Genomic DNA, 27,481 nt, shown 5'->3' on the forward strand with positions numbered 1-27,481 from the left:
TCCCTCTCCTTCACTTTCACTTTCTCTCTTTCACTCTTTCTCCCTCTCCTTCCCTCTCTCTCCTTCACTCTCTCTCCTTCTCCTTCACTTTCTCTCTTTCACTCTCTCTCTCCCTCTCCTTCACTCTCTCTCTCCTTCACTCTCGCGCCCTCTCCTTCACTTTCACTTTCTCTCTTTCACTCTTTCTCCCTCTCCTTCCCTCTCTCTCCTTCACTCTCTCTCCCTCTCCTTCACGTTCTCTCTTTCACTCTCTCTCCCTCTCCTTCACTCTCTCTCTCCTTCTCTCTCATGTCCATTGAAAAGGTATTCATGTCAGAATGAGTTAATGGATGGGTGAGTCAGCGAGAGCCGTAGATGGTCCTCTGGACAGGAAAGACTTCCTGCCTCTCTGAAGACATCCTGTCATGTTGATGTTTCTGTTGTGATATGCTAATATAGGCTGAGTCCCAAATGCCAGCCTTTTCCCTATATAGTGCACTGCTTTTGAACCAAGCCATATGGGCCACCTGATCAACAGTAGTGCTCTACATAGGGATCAGGGTGCTATTTGGGACACCAGAGCCTATACTGATGTGTGATGTGATGTAGGGTGAACTGCTACTCACTGAACCCTCAATGTTGTGGCTTTATCACGGTATGGTATGTCTACAGGGGATCCTTACCCCCAGCTATCCTCTTTTCCCTCCTCTATACCTCCACCATCAGATGACACTATACATTCATCTATCCCATCGCTGTATCTCTCAATTCTACTAATGGAATATCTCCCAATTCTACTAATGGAATATCTCCCAATTCTACTAATGGAATACCTCCCAATTCTACTAATGGAATATCTCCCAATTCTACTAATGGAATACCTCCCAATTCTACTAATGGAATATCTCCCAATTCTACTAATGGAATATCTCCCAATTCTACTAATGGAATATCTCCCAATTCTCACGCCATTTGAGTCATTTAGCAGACGCCCTTATCCAGAGATACTTACAGTAGTGAGTGCATATATTTTCCTACTGATCCCCCGTGGGAATCAAACCCACATCCCTGGCATTGAAAGCGCCATGCTCTACTGACTGAGCCACACAGGACCGTTCCACCCCCTCCCTCTTCTCCCCTGATGCCATATGTAACCCCCCTCTGTCTTCTCTCCACAGCTGATCCTGGAGGCCCATAACGTCCCAGAGTTGTCTGCAGGGGTCAACTGTACCTTTGAGGACCTGGCTGAGATGGACGGTCTGGTGGAGGGGAACCGCATCAGGTGCAGCTCGCCTGCCGAGAAGGAGGTGCCTCGCATTATCGTAGACAAAGGTCTGTAGCATAAGATACCTGACTGATTACAGACCAATCAAAGAGCTCGGTTTTGCTTTTGAGTATGGTTTTTTTTATTTTTTATGTTTTACGTGGTTTACATGAGTGTATTGACGCTTATGGAGGTGTTACTGATGAAGCCAAAACACTAACTAGTTTAAGTATGAAGCCAAAACACTAACTCATTAAGCCAGGGACCTGCTAAATGTGGGAACTGATTTGCGTCTCATTTGGGTCTTGGTGTGGTCTGGGGTTACGAGGGCTTACGTTCCCTGTTACCCATCGTAGCCCGGAACCCTCGGAGCAGCGCCCTAGAACGTGTTTAGTCACCCAATCAACTGTCATTACAGAGCGTCAGGGTTTATTTACTCTCTCACCGAGGAGGTAGGCTGACAGAGACATGTGGGACCCCAACAGCCTTGAGCGCGGGCAGATCACTCCACCTCTCCGGGACTCATTTCGAAGGCAAAGTGAAGGGGAGGAGCGGTTAAAAATGAATCCCGCTGCCAAAAAAACGCTTTTGACAGCATTCATTCTCCGAGCTAAGCTTTCTTGTCCCTCTCTCATCCCTCGCTTCTCTCCTCCTCGACGTGGTTGGTTAACCCAGGTATAATTGAAAAGTGCACACATCTGGGCAGCTGTCTGGAGGACTGTTAATCTTTCATAATACCCAGACGTCTCCATGTGGAGATAATGAAGACGCTGCTGCGCCTCAAAAGAAGCAGGGGAGTGCTAACGCTAGCTGCTGCTTCACGTTGGCTACGCTAACGCCTCCTCAAAAGTAGTAAGGGAGCACTAACGCTAGCTGCTGCTTCACGTTGGCTAAGCTAACGCCTCCTCAAAAGTAGTAAGGGAGCACTAACGCTAGCTGCTGCTTCACGTTGGCTAAGCTAACGCCTCCTCAAAAGTAGTAAGGGAGCACTAACGCTAGCTGCTGCTTCACGTTGGCTAAGCTAACGCCTCCTCAAAAGTAGTAAGGGAGCACTAACGCTAGCTGCTGCTTCACGTTAGCTAAGCTAACGCCTCCTCAAAAGTAGTAAGGGAGCACTAACGCTAGCTGCTGCTTCACGTTGGCTAAGCTAACGCCTCCTCAAAAGTAGTAAGGGAGCATTAACGCTAGCTGCTGCTTCACGTTGGCTAAGCTAACGCCTCCTCAAAAGTAGTAAGGGAGCATTAACGCTAGCTGCTGCTTCACGTTGGCTAAGCTAACGCCTCCTCAAAAGTAGTAAGGGAGCATTAACGCTAGCCGTTGGTTCACGTTGGCACAACGCTAATCCTGCTAAAGAGAAAAGAGGAAGAAAACCCCCTGAATTGTTCCTCCTACAAATACTCTGCAGATGTTTATTTGTTTACCGCATTTAGCGAATGTCTTTGAAATAGTTTTCTCTACATCAGTCTTCATAGTGAATGAACAGGAGCTGGAGAGAAAGCTGCTGGCCTAATGTAAAGGTCGTACAAATCTGTCGTTCTGCCCCTGAACAGGCAGTTAACCCACTGTTCCTAGGCCAGTTAACCCACTGTTCCTAGGCCAGTTAACCCACTGTTCCTAGACCAGTTAACCCACTGTTCCTAGACCAGTTAACCCACTGTTCCCAGGCCAGTTAACCCACTGTTCCCAGGCCAGTTAACCCACTGTTCCCAGGCCAGTTAACCCACTGTTCCTAGGCCAGTTAACCCACTGTTCCTAGGCCAGTTAACCCTCTGTTCCTAGGCCGTCATTGAAAATAAGAATGTGTTCTTAACTGACTTGCCTGGTTAAATAAAGGTAAATAAATCAATTACATGATGTTCATTTGGCATAACACTGAACACATGTTCCTAATTCCCCTGTGTGTGTGTGTGTGTGTGTGTGTGTGTGTGTGTGTGTGTGTGTGTGTGTGTGTGTGTATGTCAGTGTGTGTGAAGGGTTAGGTAAAGGGATTGTGTATAAGTAGGTGAGTGGGCGTGTCTGTTTCGTGTGTGTGTGTGTGTGTAATTGAGTCCGGGTTTGGTGTGAAGGTGTAATAGCCCATGTACACTGTAAGTGCCCCCCCCCCCGTACTGTAAGTGTGTCCCCCTCTGTACTGTAAGCAGGGGTTTAGTGTGTGTTAGGCCTCAGTGGGTCCCTCAGCTCTGTAATTTCATGGTGGCCTGCTTGCCCCGCTCCCAATACTTATAGGTGTTATTATTCATGCCATGCTGTACACAATCCCACCGTTGGGCTCTCACCCACCTGAGGCCACTGCCAAAAAGCCAGTCATCTGCTAATTTAGCTAGTGTATGGTTATCCTAGATTGAGTCCCAAATGGCACCCTATTCCCTATGTAGTGCACTACTTTAGACCAGGATCTGGCCAAAAGCACTACATAGAGAAACGGGTGGCATTTGGGACGCAGCCTCAACATCAACAATAACAATGAAAGTGTCCATGTGAATGGCCTTTCTCTCTCTTCTAAGGCCTTTAGTCCTTCCCACCTTTACATTAGGCCAGCAGCTTTCTCTCCAGCTCCTGTTCATTCACTATGAAGACTGATGTAGAGAAAACTATTTCAAAGACATTCGCTAACCTTCCGGTTACTAGTTCAACGCTCTAACCACTAGGCTGCCCTGCCTCCCCAAAAAGCTGTTGATGCTGCAGTAACATGTTACCATGTATGTGACTGTCTGAGATTAAACCTGACTTGGCTGCATGGAGCAAGACCGTGTTAGGCTGCTGAGCTAAAGGCGTTAGGTCGATGAGCTGACACAAGTCTTCAGGCAAGGTTACTAATTACCACACCACCTCTTACACACGCATGCACGCACACACACACACACACACACACACACGCACGCACGCACGCACGCACGCACGCACGCACGCACGCACACACACACACACACACACACACACACACACACACACACACACACACACACACACACACACATCTGTGTATTTTGTCCTTTAGGAAACACCACACTAATGGATAGGGATGGAGTGCCTCATTAGGCAGCCATCTTGTTCAGGCAGTGTCAGAGAGAGAGAGGCCGAGGGGCCCTGCAGGGAGGGGGTAGTGAGCTAGTGATAGCAGCCTAGCAGGCATCAAGGTAACATTTAGGTGCTCTAATTAGGACAGATTCATTGTCAGCCACACTTTACCGTGATTGATGAACGATTCACCCCTTTTGTTAGAGAGAGAGCGAGCAAGAGAGAGAGAGGGGAGAGAGAGAGCGAGCAAGAGAGAGAGAGGGGGGAGAGAGAGGAGGGATAGGAAGACAGGAGCAACACAAAGGGAAAGAGGGAAAGAGAGAGAGCGGGAGTGACAGAGAGAAGAGAGAGGGAACGGAGACGAAGACCGGAGCGACAGAGAGAGGCAGCGAAGAAGGGTAAAAGAAGACAAGAGTGACAGAGAGAGGGAGGGAGACGACAATTTTCTCTTCCTGTCTTTGGGGGAGGAGATGTCTATGTCGGCCTGTTGAATTAAACATGGAGTCAGTCCTTCATTAGGAAACCAGACAGAAGGACAGGAGCAGACAGACTGTCTCTGTAGACCCCTCCATTAACACACAGTCCTTCATTAGGAAACCAGACAGAAGGACAGGAGCAGACAGACTGTCTCTGTAGACACCTCCATTAACACACAGTCCTTCATTAGGAAACCAGACAGAAGGACAGGAGCAGACAGACTGTCTCTGTAGACACCTCCATTAACACACAGTCCTTCATTAGGAAACCAGACAGAAGGACAGGAGCAGACAGACTGTCTCTGTAGACACCTCCATTAACACACAGTCCTTCATTAGGAAACCAGACAGAAGGACAGGAGCAGACAGACTGTCTCTGTAGACCCCTCCGTTAACACACAGTCCTTCATTTGAAAACCAGACAGAAGGACAGGAGCAGACAGACTGTCTCTGTAGACCCCTCCATTAACCTAGAGATCCTAGAGTCAGTACATCTCTGATATAGTAGATATATCATTCAGATTAGAGATACTGGTCAGTACATCTCTGATATAGTAGATATATCATTCGGACTAGAGATCCTAGAGTCAGTACATCTCTGATATAGTAGATATAGACATAAAATCAGTCAGCCCCTCCCATTGGTTGAGGTGCTCTGGGGTGTAATCATTAGTGCACACCTTTGCAAACAGTTAAAAACATTTCACAACAAAAACAAGAGTTTCTGTACGACTAATTCAGATAGCTCTCTCCCCGTTATGTTCCATGTGCTTCTTTTTGGTTCCGTTTGGTTCTGTTTGTTTGCTAGTGAATACATCCCAGGTAATCTAATATGTTGGTGTGGTCCAACCCTGCTCATAGTGTTTTTCTCTGTATCCTCCCTCCCTCCCTCCAGCTGATCACCAGATAGTTCAGCTCTACCTCAAGTCCAAGGAGACAGGCCTGGTCTTCGCCAACACCAGCTTTGTCTTCTACAACTGCAGCGTCCACAAGTCGTAAGTCTACGTGTCTAGTCTCAGTTACAGTCAGAATTACACACTTATTACATTTTTTTTTAAGGAAGTGTTGAAAATGTAATTATAAACTGTAACATATCATTGATGTTTGATACCCATAACTAAAGAATATTAAAGTAATGTCATAGTCTCTCTACTCTCTCCTGTTCCTCACTCTCTCTCCTCTCTCCTCTCTCCTGTTCCTCACTCTCTCTCCTCTCTCCTGTTCCTCACTCTCCTATCTCCTCTCTCCTGTTCCTCACTCTCTCTCCTCTCTCCTGTTCCTCACTCTCTCTCCTCTCTCCTGTTCCTCACTCTCTCTCCTCTCTCCTGTTCCTCACTCTCTCTCCTCTCTCCTGTTCCTCACTCTCTCTCCTCTCTCCTCTCTCCTGTTCCTCACTCTCTCTCCTCTCTCCTTCTCCTCTCTCCTTCGCCTCTCTCCTCTCTCATACTCCTCTCTCCTTCTACTCTCTCCTTCTCCTCTCTCAGGTGTTTGTCATGTGTGAGAAGCCCCTACCAGTGCCACTGGTGTAAATACAGACATGACTGCACCCACGACCCACGCACCTGCTCCTTCCAGGAGGGACGCGTCAAGAAGCCAGAGGTAATTTCAGAGGTCAAGGGTCAGGTGTAAACATGAGTTGATTATGATTATTATGGTCTCATTGGCTATTGAGATTCAGGAAGTGGCGTCCTCATTGGTTCACTTGTGAATATCTTTAATAATACAGTCTGTGAGTGATCATATCATTATAAACCAGCAAACATACAGTATTTATGATAGGGTCATACTTACTGTATATCCTGCATCATATAAAGCAAAGGAGTCAGCTACAGTACCATACTTAATCTGATGTATCTGGCTCAGGCTTTCTATGCTTATCCTCCACGCCCAACAAGATGATTACAGACCCACCAAATCTAATAAACATTTCCTTTTCCCAGCCCTATTCCCAACGACAGCTTATTTCATGTGAATTATCAATAGTATTGGCACTGGCCTTTTCCCTTTGAAGCAGGACTCACTGTAATTAGACATCTTTACTGTGTAGCTTGATGAGCTACACAACAGACCTGGATTCTCTCCCTGGCACCACACCGGCCTTGAGGGTGTGTGTATGTGTGTGTGTGTGTTTGGGAGTGTGTGTATGTGTGTGTGTGTGTGTGTTTGTATGTGTGTGTGTGTGTGTGTGTGTGTGTGTGTGTGTGTGTGTGTGTGTGTGTGTGTGTGTGTGTGTGTGTGTGTGTGTGTGTGTGTGTGTGTGTGTGTGTGTGTGTGTGTGTGTGTGTGTGTCTGTCTGTGGGTTGTGTCTATGGGTTGTGTGGTGTTGATGGAAGGTATGGCAGTAGGGCAGCATGGGGAGGAACTGTGTAGTTAATCTGGCCCTCAGGGCATCCATGATGAAGATCCCTGTCTTGATGTCTGTTGCCAGCGCTCCACGACAAGCAGGAACAAGCTCAGGGAGGGTTTTCCTCTTTTGATGAGTTTTATGCTCCATGATTTAGAATCCCACATTAGAACACCATCTCTGCCCCGAGCGATTCAAGCACATGCAACGTGTATAAACGTAGCTGGAATAAAAAAAGAATAATTCGCTATTATCTCTTTGAACTGCTCCGAGAGTAGGTGAGACTTAGCTTGGCGTTTCAGGATCCAATTAACACTTGTGTTGGTGGTCAATATTGACCCAGGGATAATAGTAGGATTCTTCTCATTGTGTTGACTGACAAAAACCCCAGCTCCCATATAAAGCTGGGGGGATTTAGCATTAGCACGTTAATGACATCTCTCCCCAACATGCTTTTGTTTGACTGTTGTTTTAAAGAGCAGGTGTTTCTGTCCGCCTAACGAGCTTCATTTGGATTTAATTAACCTCGGGATTGGGGGTCGGAGATTGTCGCTACGTTCAACGTCACTGCGAATTAATGGATTTGCCTCGCATGCGCGGGTGCCCTCGCACATAGACACATAAACGTACACGCACACACACATGCACACACACACTTCCCCAACCCTCCACCACTCCAAGCAGAAGACAATGACATGTCAACTTTGCTCAGACAAGTGGGAAGGCCCCTCGCGGCGACCCTGGGATAGATGCATTTCCCTGTATTATTCCAATGAAGGGATTTCAGGAAGTCGATCTGGGTAATCCGCTGATGTTTTGTAATGAGCGACGTGATGCAGAGTCCTCCCGCTGACTGAGTCCCCTGTTAGTATGCACAAAGATAAATCACTAAAGCTAGCTAGGCCGGAGGCCACTCCGGGCTTTGTTGTCATTGGGTAACCGATGGGAGTGGCCAGGCAGGAGCTGCTCAGACTATAACGTGATGTTGCATTGCCCGGCGAACTCCGTTTTTCAGCTCATGTTGTTGACATGGAAAACAATGTCAATCCAAAATGGCCGCAGACAGCCACACGTAAAAACGCACTAATCTAAACCATGAACACGCTCCCCTCTCCCAGATATGTCGTTTGTTATGTGAATAAACACTATTTGTGTGAATCCATAGCTACTAGTGTATATTCAGATTCACAAAAGCTTTATTTTCCCAACATTGGGCCATTTTATCTACTGTATGTCTTCTGGGGTTGTCTGAGGTGAACGAGGGGGGCATCAAATCCTTTTCTCCCTCCTTCCCTCCTGTCTTAATGAGGATATTAACACATGTTAAATACTAAAAGTGACGTGGGGATATTAACACATGTAAATACTAAAAGTGACGTGGGGATATTAACACATGTTAAATACTAAAAGTGACGTGGGGATATTAACACATGTTAAAAGTGACGTGGGGATATTAACACATGTAAATACTAAAAGTGACGTGGGGATATTAACACATGTTAAATACTAAAAGTGACGTGGGGATATTAACCCATGTTAAATACTAAAGTGACATGGGGATATTAACACATGTTAAATACTAAAAGTGACGTGGGGATATTAACACATGTAAATACTAAAAGTGAAGTGGGGATATTAACACATGTAAATACTAAAAGTGAAGTGGGGATATTAACACATGTTAAATACTAAAAGTGACGTGGGGATATTAACACATGTTAAAAGTGACGTGGGGATATTAACACATGTAAATACTAAAAGTGACGTGGGGATATTAACACATGTTAAATACTAAAAGTGACGTGGGGATATTAACACATGTAAATACTAAAAGTGAAGTGGGGATATTAACACATGTTAAATACTAAAGTGACGTGGGGATATTAACACATGTTAAATACTAAAGTGACATGGGGATATTAACACATGTTAAATACTAAAGTGAAGTGGGGATATTAACACATGTTAAATACTAAAGTGACGTGGGGATATTAACACATGTTAAAAGTGACGTGGGGATATTAACACATGTTAAATACTAAAGTGACGTGGGGATATTAACACATGTTAAATACTAAAAGTGACGTGGGGATATTAACACATGTTAAATACTAAAGTGACATGGGGATATTAACACATGTTAAATACTAAAGTGACATGGGGATATTAACACATGTTAAATACTAAAAGTGACATGGGGATATTAACACATGTTAAATACTAAAAGTGACGTGGGGATATTAACACATGTTAAATACTAAAAGTGACGTGGGGATATTAACACATGTTAAATACTAAAAGTGACGTGGGGATATTAACACATGTTAAATACTAAAAGTGAAGTGGGGATATTAACACATGTTAAATACTAAAGTGACATGGGGATATTAACACATGTTAAATACTAAAAGTGATGTGGGGATATTAACACATGTTAAAAGTGACATGGGGATATTAACACATGTTAAATACTAAAAGTGACGTGGGGATATTAACACATGTTAAAAGTGACATGGGGATATTAACACATGTTAAATACTAAAGTGACATGGGGATATTAACACATGTTAAATACTAAAAGTGACATGGGGATATTAACACATGTTAAATACTAAAAGTGACGTGGGGATATTAACACATGTTAAATACTAAAAGTGACGTGGGGATATTAACACATGTTAAATACTAAAAGTGACGTGGGGATATTAACACATGTTAAATACTAAAGTGACATGGGGATATTAACACATGTTAAATACTAAAAGTGAAGTGGGGATATTAACACATGTTAAATACTAAAAGTGACGTGGGGATATTAACACATGTTAAATACTAAAAGTGACGTGGGGATATTAACACATGTTAAATACTAAAGTGACATGGGGATATTAACACATGTTAAATACTAAAGTGACATGGGGATATTAACACATGTTAAATACTAAAAGTGACGTGGGGATATTAACACATGTTAAAAGTGACGTGGGGATATTAACACATGTTAAATACTAAAAGTGACGTGGGGATATTAACACATGTTAAATACTAAAAGTGACGTGGGGATATTAACACATGTTAAATACTAAAAGTGACGTGGGGATATTAACACATGTTAAATACTAAAGTGACATGGGGATATTAACACATGTTAAATACTAAAAGTGACATGGGGATATTAACACATGTTAAATACTAAAAGTGACGTGGGGATATTAACACATGTTAAATACTAAAAGTGACGTGGGGATATTAACACATGTTAAATACTAAAGTGACATGGGGATATTAACACATGTTAAATACTAAAAGTGACGTGGGGATATTAACACATGTTAAATACTAAAAGTGACGTGGGGATATTAACACATGTTAAATACTAAAAGTGACGTGGGGATATTAACACATGTTAAAAGTGACGTGGGGATATTAACACATGTTAAATACTAAAAGTGACGTGGGGATATTAACACATGTTAAAAGTGACGTGGGGATATTAACACATGTTAAATACTAAAAGTGACGTGGGGATATTAACACATGTTAAAAGTGACGTGGGGATATTAACACATGTTAAATACTAAAAGTGACGTGGGGATATTAACACATGTTAAATACTAAAAGTGACATGGGGATATTAACACATGTTAAATACTAAAAGTGACGTGGGGATATTAACACATGTAAATACTAAAAGTGAAGTGGGGATATTAACACATGTTAAATACTAAAGTGACATGGGGATATTAACACATGTTAAATACTAAAAGTGACGTGGGGATATTAACACATGTTAAAAGTGACGTGGGGATATTAACACATGTTAAATACTAAAAGTGACGTGGGGATATTAACACATGTTAAATACTAAAAGTGACGTGGGGATATTAACACATGTTAAATACTAAAAGTGACGTGGGGATATTAACACATGTTAAATACTAAAGTGACATGGGGATATTAACACATGTTAAATACTAAAAGTGACATGGGGATATTAACACATGTTAAATACTAAAAGTGACGTGGGGATATTAACACATGTTAAATACTAAAAGTGACGTGGGGATATTAACACATGTTAAATACTAAAGTGACATGGGGATATTAACACATGTTAAATACTAAAAGTGACGTGGGGATATTAACACATGTTAAATACTAAAAGTGACGTGGGGATATTAACACATGTTAAATACTAAAAGTGACGTGGGGATATTAACACATGTTAAAAGTGACGTGGGGATATTAACACATGTTAAATACTAAAAGTGACGTGGGGATATTAACACATGTTAAAAGTGACGTGGGGATATTAACACATGTTAAATACTAAAAGTGACGTGGGGATATTAACACATGTTAAAAGTGACGTGGGGATATTAACACATGTTAAATACTAAAAGTGACGTGGGGATATTAACACATGTTAAATACTAAAAGTGACGTGGGGATATTAACACATGTTAAATACTAAAAGTGACGTGGGGCTATTAACACATGTTAAATACTAAAAGTGACGTGGGGATATTAACACATGTTAAAAGTGACGTGGGGATATTAACACATGTTAAAAGTGACGTGGGGATATTAACACATGTTAAAAGTGACGTGGGGATAATAACACATGTTAAAAGTGACGTGGGGATATTAACACATGTTAAATACTAAAAGTGACGTGGGGATATTAACACATGTTAAATACTAAAAGTGACGTGGGGATATTAACACATGTTAAATACTAAAAGTGACGTGGGGATATTAACACATGTTAAAAGTGACGTGGGGATATTAACACATGTTAAAAGTGACGTGGGGATATTAACACATGTTAAATACTAAAAGTGACGTGGGGATATTAACACATGTTAAAAGTGACGTGGGGAGATTAACACATGTTAAATACTAAAAGTGACGTGGGGATATTAACACATGTTATATACTAAAAGTGACGTGGGGATATTAACACATGTTAAATACTAAAAGTGAAGTGGGGATATTAACACATGTTAAATACTAAAAGTGACGTGGGGATATTAACACATGTTAAAAGTGACGTGGGGATATTAACACATGTTAAATACTAAAAGTGACGTGGGGATATTAACACATGTTAAATACTAAAAGTGACGTGGGGATATTAACACATGTTAAATACTAAAAGTGACGTGGGGATATTAACACATGTTAAAAGTGACGTGGGGATATTAACACATGTTAAATACTAAAAGTGACGTGGGGATATTAACACATGTTAAAAGTGACGTGGGGATATTAACACATGTTAAATACTAAAAGTGACGTGGGGATATTAACACATGTTAAAAGTGATGTGGGGATATTAACACATGTTAAAAGTGACGTGGGGATATTAACACATGTTAAATACTAAAAGTGACGTGGGGATATTAACACATGTTAAATACTAAAAGTGACGTGGGGATATTAACACATGTTAAATACAAAAAGTGGCGTGGGGATATTAACACATGTTAAATACGAAAAGCTCAAACAAAAGAACAAGGGGACTGACCGATATTGTCAGGATGAATGGCAGGGAGAATAGTATCAAATAGCACTGAAACAGAGACTTGGCTCCAGAACGAGCAGAGACAGAGCCAGGGAGAGAGAGGGAGGGAGGGAGACACCTAGAAAGAGCCAGGGGAGGGAGGGAGACACAGAAAAAGCCAGGGAGAGAGATGGAGAAGAGGATGGGAGTGTAAGGGAGGGAGGAGGGAGGGGGAGGGAGATAGAGACACCTAGAGAGAGCCAGGGACAGAGATGGAGAAGAAGGAATGGAGTGTGAGGGAGGGAGGGAGGGAGCCAGGAAGAGAGATGGAGAAGAATGATGGGAGTGTGAGGAAGGGAGGGAGGGGAGAGGGATGGAGGAAGGGGGAGAACGAGAGAGAGAGAGAGAGAGACTTTGCGCAGGGCTGTGAGGTGGAGGATGAAACAAAAGCCTGTTGGAGGGAGGCCTGGCTAATCGCCCACCAGGTCTGTGTGTCTCAGTCTGACAGGGAGCTAAAGATTCTCCTCACCTCCACACACACACACACACACACCACACACACACACACACACAATCTCTCTCTCTCTCATTCTTTTCTCTCTCACCCCTCACTCTGTCACTTTTTCTCTCCGTCTCTGCCAGATCACTGCAGCCTCTGCCAATAGTTTCCACATTCTACTCCACGCCTTTTCCCACTCTGTGTCCTGCTCTCTCCCTCTGTCATTCTCTCTCTCTCTCCTCTACAACTCACCCATGCTGCTAATTATCCATTCTAAGTGGGTCCCAGGGATTAGAAATCTCTCAGTAGAGAGAGGGAGGAAAGAGGGGGAGAGAGACAGAGAGAAGGGAGAGAGCGAGAGAATGACAGAGAGGATTTTTACTGAACACTGAGATACAGTGTGATGACAACACAGTGTCTTCATAAGGCATTGCTTCCCAGGTGCACTGCTGTTCGGTGGGAAATGTAGCTATGTCAGGGAGTGTCTGATTGATTGATGGGAAAGTCACTGTGTGTGTGTGTGTGTGTGTGTGTGTGTGTGTGTGTGTGTGTGGTGTGTGTGTGTGTGTGTGTGTGTGTGTGTGTGTGTGTGTGTGTGTGTGTGTGTGTGTGTGTGTGTGTGTGTGTGTGTGTGTGTGAGAGAGAGAGAGAGAGAGAGAGAGACTAGGTGAAGGGGGCATTCAGTATCTCTCCTCTGTACCCAAGGCAGAGTGATGTACCTTGAAGTGCCACCCCCTTCCCTCCTCTCTGATCCTCTTCAGTGATTGGCTGAGGGGTGAGGCTAGGTGATCAACAATAGAAAGGTTAATTTCAGGTCTTTCTCTCCCTCTCCTTCCTTCCTCTGTAAGGTCTTAATAGCCTGTCCTGACAAAAACAGCTCTTGCAGAACAGAATGGCGTCTCTGAAGACTCCATATTAAGAGCCCCTTCAGTTATTCTGTTGTTCTGCTTGGAGTCAGTCACTCTCCACAGAAAGCTGCCAACAGCTGCCTACTGAGCATCTCTCAACACATCACACAGCCAGGGTGACAGGAGAGGATATAGGAGGGGCCTGGGAACACCCACACGCAAAGCAGCGGAGAGGGGGTGTGTGTGTGTGCCAGTGTATATGTATCTGCCTGTCTTCCTGTGCTCGCTTGTGTGTGTGTGTGTGTGTGTATGTGTGTGTGTGTGTGTGTGTGTGTGTGAGTCGCTGTAAGTGTGGGAGACAAGCAAAGGAGAGGGTGGGGGGCAGTTTATTTTTGTCCTCATCATTATTTATCACTGGGAGCGGGGGAGGGGGGAATAAACACGTACACATTATATCAGCTTAATGGCGTTATAAATCTGAGGCTGGGATCCAAGCCGGGATATATGACAGGTGTCATCAAGCCCACTGAGAGGCACTTGGCCTCGAGTACACCTTGAGTGATGGGTGTTGGTGTTGGGGGGTTATTGAGGTGATGACATGCTCACTCCAGGGGGCAGGGGGATTTACTGGGCGGGGGGGGGGGGGGGGGTCACACCAGGCCGGACCCTCAGAGAGAAACAAGAGGAGTGGGGGGGGGTGGGGGTGATTGCAGCGATGATGTCACCGCTGTTGTGGTTAACTGTAATGAAGAAGAGGTTTTTGGTCAAGTATGTGTCGCCTGGAATGGTGAGTGCAGAGAGCATTGGGCAGAGGGCAGAGAGCAGAGGGCAGAGAGCAGAGGGCAGAGAGCAGAGGGCAGAGAGCAGAGAGCAGAGGGCAGAGAGCAGAGGGCAGAGAGCAGAGGGCAGATGGCAGAGGGCAGAGAGCAGAGAGCAGAGGGCAGAGAGCAGAGAGCAGAGGGCAGAGAGCAGAGGGCAGAGAGCAGAGGGCAGAGAGCAGAGAGCAGAGGATACTGGGGAAACCGTCTTTATTTGGATTCCCAAACGGCCAAAACAACAGGCGATAAATAGACAGAAAAGTAGTCCGACCCAACACAGGGCACAAACGGACAGGAACACAAACACACACACCCTGACTAACAGAAAACAATCCCGCCCAACAACAGGCGGGCCTAACAGGCTTAAATAGACATGAATCAAGAAACAAAATAAGAGACAGGTGCAACTAATGAGACCAAACGAACAGAAAAGGAAAAAGGGATCGGTGGCGGCTAGTAGCCCGTCGACGACGACCGCCGAGCGCCGCCCAAACAGGCAGGGGAGCCACCGCCGGTGGGAGTCGTGACAGTATGTATGTGTGTGTGTGTAGGTGCAGCTGTAAGTGGAAAATATGTGGATGGTGTTCTTGAAAGGTGGGTTGGGGGGTGGGGTGGGCTGAGCACAGAGTGAAATCTAAAATTCTAAGTCTGTCATGGGCATTGCTCATGTCAGATTGACAGATGATGCCAGAGACGTTGTATGCCTGTGATTAGTGACGTTTATCACTTCGTGTAATAGTATTCTAAGGCAGCGGTTAGTGTCTGTGTGTGTGTGTGTGTGTGTGTGTGTGTGTGTGTGTGTGTGTGTGTGTGTGTGTGTGTGTGTGTGTGTGTGTGTGTGTGTGTGTGTGTGTGTGTGTGTGTGTGTTTAGGGCTTTCTGAGAGCTACTTTAACTTTAGACTGTGGTGTGATTTGTGGTGAGGTGTTATTTGTGGCAAGGTGTTATTTGGGTAGCCTGGTGGTTAGAGCGTTGGACTAGTAACCGGAAGGTTGCAAGTTTAAATCCCCAAGCTGACAAGGTACAAATCTGTCGTTCTTCCCCTGAACAGGCAGTTAACTCACTGTTCCTAGGCCGTCATTGAAAATAAGAATTTGTTCTTAACTTACTTGCCTGGTAAAATAAAGGTAAAATAAAATACATTTGTGGTGAGGTGTGATTTGTGGTGAGGTGTTATTTGTGGTGAGTTGTGATTTGTGGTGAGGTGTCATTTGTGGTGTGGTGTGATCTTTGGTGAGGTGTGATTTGTGGTGAGGTTGTGATTTATGATGTGATTTGTGTTGAGGTGTGATTTGTGTTGTGGTTTGATTTGTGGTGATGTATGATTTGTGGTGCGGTGTGTTTTCTGGTGTGATTTGTGGTGTGATTTGTGGTGAGGTGTGATTTGTGTTCTGGTGTGATTTGTGGTGAGGTGTGATTTGTGTTCTGGTGTGATTTGTGGTGAGGTGTGATTTGTGGTGTGGTGTGATTTGTGGTGAGGTGTGATTTGTGGTGAGGTGTGATTTGTGTTCTGGTGTGATTTGTGGTGAGGTGTGATTTGTGGTGTGGTGTGAGTTGTGGTGAGGTGTGATTTGTCGTGTGGTGTGATTTGTGGTGAGGTGAGGTGTGATTTGTGGTGTGGTGTGATTTGTGGTGTGGTGTAATTTGTGGTGAGGTGTGATTTATGGTGAGGTGTGATTTGTGGTGAGGTGTGATTTGTGGTGAGGTGTGATTTGTGGTGTGGTGTGATTTGTGGTGAGGTGTGATTTGTGGTGAGGTGTGATTTGTGGTGTGGTGTGATTTGTGGTGAGGTGTGATTTGTGGTGTGGTGTGATTTGTGGTGAGGTGTGATTTGTGGTGAGGTGTGATTTGTGGTGAGGTGTGATTTGTGGTGAGGTGTGATTTGTGGTGAGGTGTGATTTGTGGTGTGGTGTGATTTGTGGTGTGGTGTGATTTGTGGTGAGGTGTTATTTGTGGTGAGGTGTTATTTGTGGTGTGATTTGTGGTTAGGTGTGATTTGTGGTGAGGTGTGATTTGAGGTGTTGATTTGTGGTGAGGTGTGATTTGTGGTGAGGTGTGATTTGTGGTGTGGTGTGATTTGTGGTGAGGTGTGATTTGTGGTGTGGTGTGATTTGTGGTGATGTGTGATTTGTGGTGAGGTGTGATTTGTGGTCTTGTGTGATTTGTGGTGAGGTGTGATTTGTGGTGAGGTGTGATTTGTGGTGTGGTGTGATTTGTGGTGAGTTGTGATTTGTGGTGAGGTGTCATTTGTGGTGTGGTGTGATCTTTGGTGAGGTGCGATTTGTGGTGAGGTGTGATTTGTGGTGAGTTGTGATTTATGGTGTGATTTGTGTTGAGGTGTGATTTGTGTTGTGGTTTGATTTCTGGTTTGGTGTGATTTGTGGTGAGGTGTGATTTGTGTTCTGGTGTGATTTGTGTTCTGGTGTGATTTGTGGTGAGGTGTGATTTGTGGTCTGGTGTGGTTTGTGGTGTGATGTGATTTGTGGTGAGGTGTGATGATCACATCATCCTCATCCTGACAAGTTAGTACTTCTACACTCTAACTTTACATTGGATGAAATCATGTTTTCAAGCTCTCCGTGTTATTGACTAGGTGAAGTCACTTTCCATTGGATGTTTTGAAAGCTCTCCGTGTTATTGACTAGGTGTGAAGTCACTTTCCATTGGATGTTTTAAAAGCTCTCCGTGTTATTGACTAGGTGTGAAGTCACTTTCCATTGGATGTTTTAAAAGCTCTCCGTGTTATTGACTAGGTGTGAAGTCACTTTCCATTGGATGTTTTAAAAGCTCTCGGTAATGTTATTGTGAAATCATAACAGGAATACAGACAAAGACTTTATGTACATTGTATAAATCCACAATTGTTTCGCTTGGACAGTCAACTTACTTCTGTGATTCATTCAAAATGATATCACAAATGATGTCAGACACTTCACAACTGATCGTACCCTCCAGTTCACCTTGTTTCTGTCTGAAATGACACCGTATTCTCTATGTATAGTGCACTATAGTGTATATGACATAGCGTGCCATCCAGACTTATCAGAAAATAGGGCTCCTCCATTTTCAACAGAAATGATTCATATCTCCTCAGTTTTGTAAAGCAAACATTATTTGTGCCACTCTGTAATTTATCTATAATGACTTTTTGAATAGTGTCATGAAGTGTTTTATATGCAAGCCAGCCAGTCATTCAGTGTACCCCAATCAAGTGTTTTTTAATGAACTTCAAACAAGTGTTATCGGGCAACGTGGCGGCTCCGCTTCACTTCTCAACTCCAGGAATGAGAGGACACCTTATCTGCTCTCCCCTTCTTTTCTTCCTCTCTGTCTCTCTCGCTTTCTCTCTCTCTTCTCTGTCTCTCTCTCTTTCTCTGTCTCTCTCTCTTTCTTTCGCTCTCTCTCTTTCTATGTCTCTCTCTGTCTCTCTCTTTCTCTCCCTCTCTCTCTTTCTCTGTCTCTCTCTCTTTCTCTGTCTCTCTCTCTTTCTCTCTATCTCTCTTTCTCTGTCTCTCTCTCTTTCTCTCTATCTCTCTTTCTCTGTCTCTCTCTCTTTCTCTCTATCTCTCTTTCTCTGTCTCTCTCTCTATTAGTTTTTTCTCTCTGTCTGCCATATTCTTCTCCTCTCAATCTCTCCATATAATATCTCTTATTATCTCTGCCTCATTCTCTCTCTCTCATTCTATCTCTCCCAGTGTTCTCACTCTGTTCCTCTCTTTCTTTATCTGAGCCCACAGTTTAACAAAGTAAAATTGTCTCACCAGGAGATGGGAGTTGTATTTATGCACAGCACTGTAGACTCTACCCATCAACACACAGGCACAGAACTTCATCAGCACTGTAGACTCTACCCATCAACACACAGGCACAGAACTTCATCAGCACTGTAGACTCTACCCATTGACACACAGGCATAGAACTTCATCAGCACTGTAGACTCTACCCATCAACACACAGGCACAGAACTTCATCAGCACCTACCAGATATAACTACACAGATATAACTACACAGACACAACTTCATCAGCACTGTAGACTCTACACAACGACACTGACACAACTTCATCAGGACACTCTGTCTCTCTGTCTCCATTCTCTCCTCTCATCTCCATCAGCAACTGACTAATTTTACTCAGCCATTCACCTGAGTTGATAGGATGTTCATTTTAGACACCCAATTGCCAAGTGAGCTGAACATGCTCTCTCTCTCTCTCTCTCTCTCTCTCTCTCTCGCTCTCTCTCTCTCTCTCTCTCCATTACTCCCTCTCTCTCTCTCTCTCTCTCTCTCTGCCTCTCTCTCTCCATCTCTCCCTCTCTCTCTCTGCCTCTCTCCCTCCATCTCTCTCTGTCTGTCTCTGCCTCTCTCTCTCTCTCCCTCTCTCTCTGTCTGTCTCTGCCTCTCTTGCTTTGTCTTTTCTCATCAAAGCAGAAGCATCTTTCATTGAACCTCTGTTGTTGTGTAAATGGAAACGCACGGCCCTATTTATATCATGTCACTGACACTGTTCATTTACAAGTCAGTGTAATAATAATGCACTGCTCTCTTGACCTCCTATCGATATCCTATCGTTGGTATGATTGGCCCACTCCAACTCACATGCCATTCATACCTTGTTAAGGGCTATAACCAACACTAACTCTACCAGCTATAACTACCCAACCACTAGAGACAACCAACACTAACTCTACCAGCTATAACTACCCAACCACTAGAGGTAACCAACACTAACTCTACCAGATATAACTACCCAACCACTAGAGGTAACCAACACTAACTCTACCAGCTATAACTACCCAACCACTAGAGGTAACCAACACTAACTCTACCAGATATAACTACCCAACCACTAGAGGTAACCAACACTAACTCTACCAGATATAACTACCCAACCACTAGAGACAACCAACACTAACTCTACCGGCTATAACTACCCAACCACCAGAGGTAACCAACACTAACTCTACCGGCTATAACTACCCAACCACTAGAGGTAACCAACACTAACTCTACCAGATATAACTACCCAACCACTAGAGACAACCAACACTAACCCTACCAGATATAACTACCCAACCACACCCAACCATAGTCGCCAAAACACATTCATAATTCCTACCATTTATAATGTTGTTTCACGGTTAGATATGGTGTCTGTATTAACCTTGTGGATGTGAGGCGTGACTTGGGCCTGTAGGGTATTTCTACAGGGTTGAACTCTACTCGGACGTAGCTTCACTGTTGTCTTAGAATGGCCCTACAGTATGATGTTGACTTCAAAGTATAACCCAAAATATCATAACATAGTCAATACTTCTTGTTAACGTTTTCTCTCTCGACAACCACGAGTAAAGTAAACTATGCCAAATCCACAGTGTGAAACAAGTGTGTATTGGGAGTAACACACTGTTGACGTCTGGCTCCTGTCGTTTTGGTCCTCCTGACCAGCTCTCCCTGTGGCTTTTACAGGAGTGTCCCCAGCTGCTGCCCACCGAGCGCATCCTGGTGCCGGTCAACGTGGTGAAGCCCATCACCCTGCGGGCCAAGAACCTTCCCCAGCCACAGTCAGGACAGCGGGGCTATGAGTGTCTGCTCACCATCCAGGGCGTGGAGCAGCGGGTGCCCGCGCTCCGCTTCAACAGCAGCTGTGTTCAGTGCCAGAACACCTCGGTGAGTATAGGGGGTGATGGTGTGTTTTGGGGTGTAAACGGGGTGTAAACGGGATGGATAGGGAAGTTTATGTATGTGTATGTTTAGTTGTACACAATCAATGTAAATTGTGGATATAAGGCATGTTGGAAGGAATGTATTTGATATTTGCTTTGCCCTTTTAGTCACTAAGCGACATACAGTTAGTGCAATCATCTTAAAGCTAGGTGGTACACCCACATGCACAGAATATACAAAAGTATGTGGACACCCCTTCAAATGAGTGAATTTTGATATTTCAGCCAGACCTGTTGCTGACAGGTGTATACAATCAAGCACACAAGCATGCAATCTCCATAGACAAACATTGGCAGTAGAATGGCCTTACTGAAGAGCTCAGTGACTTTCAACGTGACACCGTCATAGGATGCCACCTTTCCAACAAATCAGTTGCTGTGCTGTTATTGTGAAGTGGAAACGTCTAGGAGCAGCTCAGCCACAAAGTGGTAGGCCACACAAGCTCACAGAACGGGACGGCCGAGTGCTGAAATGCGTAGCGAGTAAAAATCGTCTGTCCTCGGTTGCAACACTCACTCCCGAGTTCCAAACTGCCTCTGGAAGCAACATCAGCACAAGAACTGTTCGTCGGGAGCTTCATGAAATGGGTTTTCATGGCCGAGCATGAATCACACTTCACCATCTGCCAGTCCGAAGGATTAATATAGATTTGGCGGACGCCAGGAGAACGCTATCTGTTGGAATGCATAGTGCCAACTGTAAAAAATTGTCTGGGGCTGTTTTAGATCCAGTGAAGGGAAATTTTTATGCTACAACATATAATGACATTCTAGACTAATTTGTGCTTCCAACTTTGTGGCAACAGTTTTTATTTATTTATTTTTATTTTACCTTTATTTAACCAGGTAGGCAAGTTGAGAACAAGTTCTCATTTACAATTGCGACCTGGCCAAGATAAAGCAAAGCAGTTCGACAGATACAACGACACAGAGTTACACATGGAGTAAAACAAACATACAGTCAATAATACAGTATAAACAAGTCTATATACAATGTGAGCAAAAGAGGTGAGAAGGGAGGTAAAGGCAAAAAAGGCCATGGTGGCAAAGTAAATACAATATAGCAAGTAAAACACTGGAATGGTAGTTTTGCAATGGAAGAATGTGCAAGGTAGAAATAAAAATAATGGGGTGCAAAGGAGCAAAATAAATAAATAAATTAAATACAGTTGGGAAAGAGGTAGTTGTTTGGGCTAAATTATAGGTGGGCTATGTACAGGTGCTATCTGTGAGCTGCTCTGACAGTTGGTGCTTAAAGCTAGTGAGGGAGATAAGTGTTTCCAGTTTCAGAGATTTTTGTAGTTCGTTCCAGTCATTGGCAGCAGAGAACTGGAAGGAGAGGCGGCCAAAGAAAGAATTGGTTTTGGGGGTGACTAGAGAGATATACCTGCTGGAGCGTGTGCTACAGGTTAGAGATGCTATGGTGACCAGCGAGCTGAGATAAGGGGGGACTTTACCTAGCAGGGTCTTGTAGATGACATGGAGCCAGTGGGTTTGGAGACGAGTATGAAGCGAGGGCCAGCCAACGAGAGCGTACAGGTCGCAATGGTGGGTAGTATATGGGGCTTTGGTGACAAAACGGATTGCACTGTGATAGACTGCATCCAATTTGTTGAGTAGGGTATTGGAGGCTATTTTGTAAATGACATCGCCAAAGTCGAGGATTGGTAGGATGGTCAGTTTTACAAGGGTATGTTTGGCAGCATGAGTGAAGGATGCTTTGTTGCGAAATAGGAAGCCAATTCTAGATTTAACTTTGGATTGGAGATGTTTGATATGGGTCTGGAAGGAGAGTTTACAGTCTAACCAGACACCTAAGTATTTGTAGTTGTCCACGTATTCTAAGTCAGAGCCGTCCAGAGTAGTGATGTTGGACAGGCGGGTAGGTGCAGGTAGCGATCGGTTGAAGAGCATGCATTTAGTTTTACTTGTATTTAAGAGCAATTGGAGGCCACGGAAGGAGAGTTGTATGGCATTGAAGCTTGCCTGGAGGGTTGTTAACACAGTGTCCAAAGAAGGGCCGGAAGTATACAGAACGGTGTCGTCTGCGTAGAGGTGAATCAGAGACTCACCAGCAGCAAGAGCGACCTCATTGATGTATACAGAGAAGAGAGTCGGTCCAAGAATTGAACCCTGTGGCACCCCCATAGAGACTGCCAGAGGTCCGGATAGCAGACCCTCCGATTTGACACACTGAACTCTATCAGAGAAGTAGTTGGTGAACCAGGCGAGGCAATCATTTGAGAAACCAAGGCTGTCGAGTCTGCCGATGAGGATGTGGTGATTGACAGAGTCGAAAGCCTTGGCCAGATCAATGAATACGGCTGCACAGTAATGTTTCCTATCGATGACGGTTAAGATATCGTTTAGGACCTTGAGCATGGCTGAGGTGCACCCATGACCAGCTCTGAAACCAGATTGCATAGCAGAGAAGGTATGGTGAGATTCGAAATGGTCGGTAATCTGTTTGTTGACTTGGCTTTCGAAGACCTTAGAAAGGCATGGTAGGATAGATATAGGTCTGTAGCAGTTTGGGTCAAGAGTGTCCCCCCCCTTTGAAGAGGGGGATGACCGCAGCTGCTTTCCAATCTTTGGGAATCTCATACGACACGAAAGAGAGGTTGAACAGGCTAGTAATAGGGGTGGCAACAATTTCAGCAAATCAGCCCGGCTGATTTGTAGGGGTCCAGATTTTGCAGCTCTTTCAGAACATCAGCTGAATGGATTTGGGAGAAGGAGAAATGGGGAAGGCTTGGGCGAGTTGCTGTTGGGGGTGCAGTGCTGTTGACCGGGGTAGGAGTAGCCAGGTGGAAAGCATGGCCAGCCGTAGAAAAATGCTTATTGAAATTCTCAATTATGGTGGATTTATCAGTGGTGACAGTATTTCCTATCTTCAGTGCAGTGGGCAGCTGGGAGGAGGTGTTCTTATTCTCCATGGACTTTACAGTGTCCCAGAACTGTTTTGAGTTAGTGTTGCAGGAAGCAAATTTCTGCTTGAAAAAGCTAGCCTTGGCTTTTCTATCTGCCTGTGTATAATGGTTTCTAGCTTCCCTGAACAGCTGCATATCACGGGGGCTGTTCGATGCTAATGCAGAACGCCATAGGATGTTTTTGTGTTGGTTAAGGGCAGTCAGGTCTGGGGAGAACCACGGGCTATATCTGTTCCTGGTTCTAAATTTCTTGAATGGGGCATGTTTATTTAAGATGGTTAGGAAGGCATTTAAAAAAAATATCCAGGCATCCTCTACTGACGGGATGAGATCAATATCCTTCCAGGATACCCCGGCCAGGTCGATTAGAAAGGCCTGCTCGCTGAAGTGTTTCAGGGAGCGTTTTACAGTGATGAGTGGAGGTCGTTTGACCGCTGACCCATTACGGATGCAGGCAATGAGGCAGTGATCGCTGAGATCTTGGTTGAAGACAGCAGAGGTGTATTTAGAGGGGAAGTTGGTTAGGATGATATCTATGAGGGTGTCCAGAGCACAGCTGGGGGCAGAGGGTGGTCTATAGCAGGCGGCAACGGTGAGAGACTTGTTTTTAGAGAGGTGGATTTTTAAAAGTAGAAGTTCAAATTGTTTGGGTACAGACCTGGATAGTAGGACAGAACTCTGCAGGCTATCTTTGCAGTAGATTGCAACACCGCCCCCTTTGGCAGTTCTATCTTGTCTGAAAATGTTGTAGTTTGGAATTAAAATTTCTGAATTTTTGGTGGTCTTCCTAAGCCAGGATTCAGACACAGCTAGAACATCCGGGTTGTTCAGAGTGTGCTAAAGCAGTGAATAGAACAAACTTAGGGAGGAGGCTCCTAATGTTAACATGCATGAAACCAAGGCTATTACGGTTACAGAAGTCGTCAAAAGAGAGCGCCTGGGGAATAGGAGTGGAGCTAGGCACTGCAGGGCCTGGATTCACCTCTACATCGCCAGAGGAACATAGGAGGAGTAGAATAAGGGTGCGGCTAAAAGCTATGAGAATTGGTCGTCTAGAACGTCTGGAACAGAGAGTAAAAGGAGGTTTCTGGGGGCGATAAAATAGCATCAAGGTATAATGTACAGACAAAGGTATGGTAGGATGTGAATACAGTGGAGGTAAACCTAGGTATTGAGTGATGAAGAGAGAGATATTGTCTCTAGAAACATCATTGAAACCAGGAGATGTCATTGCATGTGTGGGTGGTGGAACTAATAGGTTGGATAAGGCATAGTGAGCAGGACTAGAGGCTCTACAGTGAAATAAGCCAATAAACACTAACCAGAACAGCAATGGACAAGACATATTGACATTAAGGAGAGGCATGCTTAGTCGAGTGATCAAGGGGTCCAGTGAGTGGAGAGGTTGGTTGGGGGTCACGGTGATTTAGACAGCTAGCCAGGCCATCGGTAGCAAGCTAGCATAGGATGGAGGTCTGTTGTTAGCCACCTCTTGCGTTCCGTCAGTAGATTAGTGGGGTTCCGTGTGGGGATTAATCCAAATCACACAACAACAACAAAAATAAAAACAATAGATATAGTTATAGAGGCCCAAGAAGAAAACGTAATAATAATAAAAAATAAATAAATTGTCCGATTGTCTATTCAGATAGCAGCCGGTAAGACAGCTAACGGTTAGCAGGCCGCAGATGGGCGTTCAGGTAACGTCGCGACGGAGGAGCCAGCCGGATCTCCTTCGGGTAGATAACGTCGGCAGTCCAGTTGTGAAGGCCCGGTGGGGCTCCGCGTAGGCAGTAAAATGGGTCCGGATAGGTGACTGCAGCCCAGGAGTGATTGATGTTTGCTCCGGAATCGACGAAAGCCGATAGTCACACGGATAGCAGCTAGCTAGCTGTGAGATCCGGGTATGAATGTTCAGAGAGCAGTTGAAATCCAGGGACATGGAGAGAAAAATTGGTCCGGTATGTTCCGTTCCGAGCCGCGCTGTACAAAACTGGCGATAGATTTTCGAGCTAAAGGATAGCTGATGACCACAAACCGTGGTTAGCTGAATACTAACGATTTGCCAGTAAAGAAGCTAACTAGCTTCTGAACTAGCTTCTGGATTAGCTTCTGGGCTAGCTTCTGGCTAGCTCCTGGCTAGCTTCTGGCTAGTTTCAGGCTAGCTTCTTGGAGTTTCTGGCTAGCTTTTTGGAGGATTACAGATTTGAGGTAAATAATACTTTTTTATAAATATAAATTGGTGAGGCGGGTTGCAGGAGAGTGTTTTGAAGATGAGTTGATGGAAAATAAAAATTAAATGTATGTGAAAAAAGTTGTAAATATATATATATACAGGACACGACAAGATGAGGACAAAAGACGTCTGAACTGCTATGCCATCTTGGTTGAGGAGATGTTTGGGGAAGGCCCTTTCCTGTTTCAGCATGACAATGCCCCCTTGCACAAAGCGAGGTCCATACGGAAATGGTTTGTCGAGATCGCTGTGGAAGAATTTGACTGGCCTGCACAGAGCCCTAACCTCAACCCCATCGATCATCTCTGTAATGAATTGGAACGCTGACTGCTAGCCAGACCTACTCGCCCAACATCAGTGCCCGATCTCACTAATGTTATTGTGGCTGAATGGAAGCAAGTCCCCACAGCAATGTTCCAACATCTAGTGGAAAGCCTTCCAGGAAGAGTGGAGGCTGTTATAGCAGTAAAGGAGGGACCATATCCATATTAATGCCCATGATTTTGGAATGAGATGTTCGACGAGCAGATGTCCACATACTTTCAGTCATGTAGTGTATCACAGTAGATATAAACAAAGTCAAGTGCGCGTGTTAGTTCACAAAATATATATATATATATATATATATATATATCGGTAGGGAGGGGCAGTTGCTCTTGCTGCTGGTCTTGTAATGGATGTGAGCTTCGACTGGAAGCCAGTGGAGAACCACTGAGAGGCGGGGAGACGTGGGAGAACATGGGAAGTTTGAACACCAGGCAGGCTGCAGTATTCTGGATAAATTGCAGGGGTTTGATGGCACAAGCGGAGAGCAAAGCCAACAGTTGTGGTAGGAGATGCGGGAGATGCAGGCGGGAGATGACTCGTACTCTGTGAGGTAGGCTCGTACTCTACAGATGTTGAGGAGCATGACCTGCAGGAGCGAGTCACTACTTTGGTGTTTGCAGTGAATGCCACGGTGTTGTCCAGGGTCATGCCAAGGTTCTTTGCACTCTGGGAGGGGGACACCGTGGAGATGTCAACCATGATGGAGAAGTCTTGGAGGGGAGAGGCCTTCCGTGGGCTGAAGAGAAGCTCTGTCTTGTCGAAGTGGAGCTTGAGGTGGTGGGCCGACATCCAAGCTGAGATATCTGTCAGGCACGCAGGGATGCGTGTCACCACCTGGGTGAAGAAGGGGGGAAGGAGAAAAGTAGTTGAGTGTCATCCGCATAGCAATGATAGAAGAGACCATATGATGATATGACAGAGCCCAGTGACTTGAGCTATAGAGAGAAGAGGAGAGGGCCTAGAACTATGCCCTGGGGGACACCAGTAGTGAGTAGTGAGAGTATGTGGTGCAGATCCTCATCACCTGGTAGGAGCGGCCTGCCAACTAGGATGCAATCCAAGAGTGTGCAGAGCCTAAGACACCCAGCCCTGAGAGGCTGGAGAGGAGGATCTGATGGTTCACGGTGTTGAAGGCAGAGGATACATCTAGGAGGATAAGAAAAGAGGAGAGAGTCAGCTTTGGCAGTGCGGAGTGCCTCCAGGATCATTCGGACAGAGATAGCGAGAGAGTTGGTCAGAGACATATTTGAAGTTATTTGTGAAAGTGAGAAGATGCACAACTCTATCTCAGGTCTGTCTGGAGAGCCATAGACTGTAGAATCTCAATACAGGTTCCTCATTTCTAGTTATCAGTACTATTGAGCTAGTACCTACAGTACACTGTCTGGAACCAGTCCTCCATGCCCAAGGATATGTCTCTCATTGTACATGTGCACAGAGCCTTGATGAGTTTAAATGCCCTCTCTAAATTCCAGCTTCCCTCAGCAATACTATTATGTGTAATTCAGTTCTG

The 27,481-nt window shown here is 44.6% G+C and overlaps 1 protein-coding gene across 1 annotated transcript in view; it reads left to right on the forward strand.

Annotated features, from left to right (window-relative positions):
• The window catches only part of plxna4 (plexin A4), a 510,802-nt gene that overhangs the window by 376,710 nt on the left and 106,611 nt on the right, over positions 1-27,481 (forward strand). Inside the window, exons 7-10 of the mRNA XM_031815179.1 lie at positions 1,158-1,311; positions 5,633-5,732; positions 6,222-6,336; positions 20,219-20,419. Coding sequence (XP_031671039.1) covers positions 1,158-1,311; positions 5,633-5,732; positions 6,222-6,336; positions 20,219-20,419 — 570 coding nt within the window. The remainder of the gene's footprint in view (positions 1-1,157; positions 1,312-5,632; positions 5,733-6,221; positions 6,337-20,218; positions 20,420-27,481) is intronic.

The sequence above is a fragment of the Oncorhynchus kisutch genome, unplaced genomic scaffold (genome assembly GCF_002021735.2).
Source record: "Oncorhynchus kisutch isolate 150728-3 unplaced genomic scaffold, Okis_V2 Okis09a-Okis19a_hom, whole genome shotgun sequence".
NCBI lineage: Eukaryota > Metazoa > Chordata > Actinopteri > Salmoniformes > Salmonidae > Oncorhynchus > Oncorhynchus kisutch.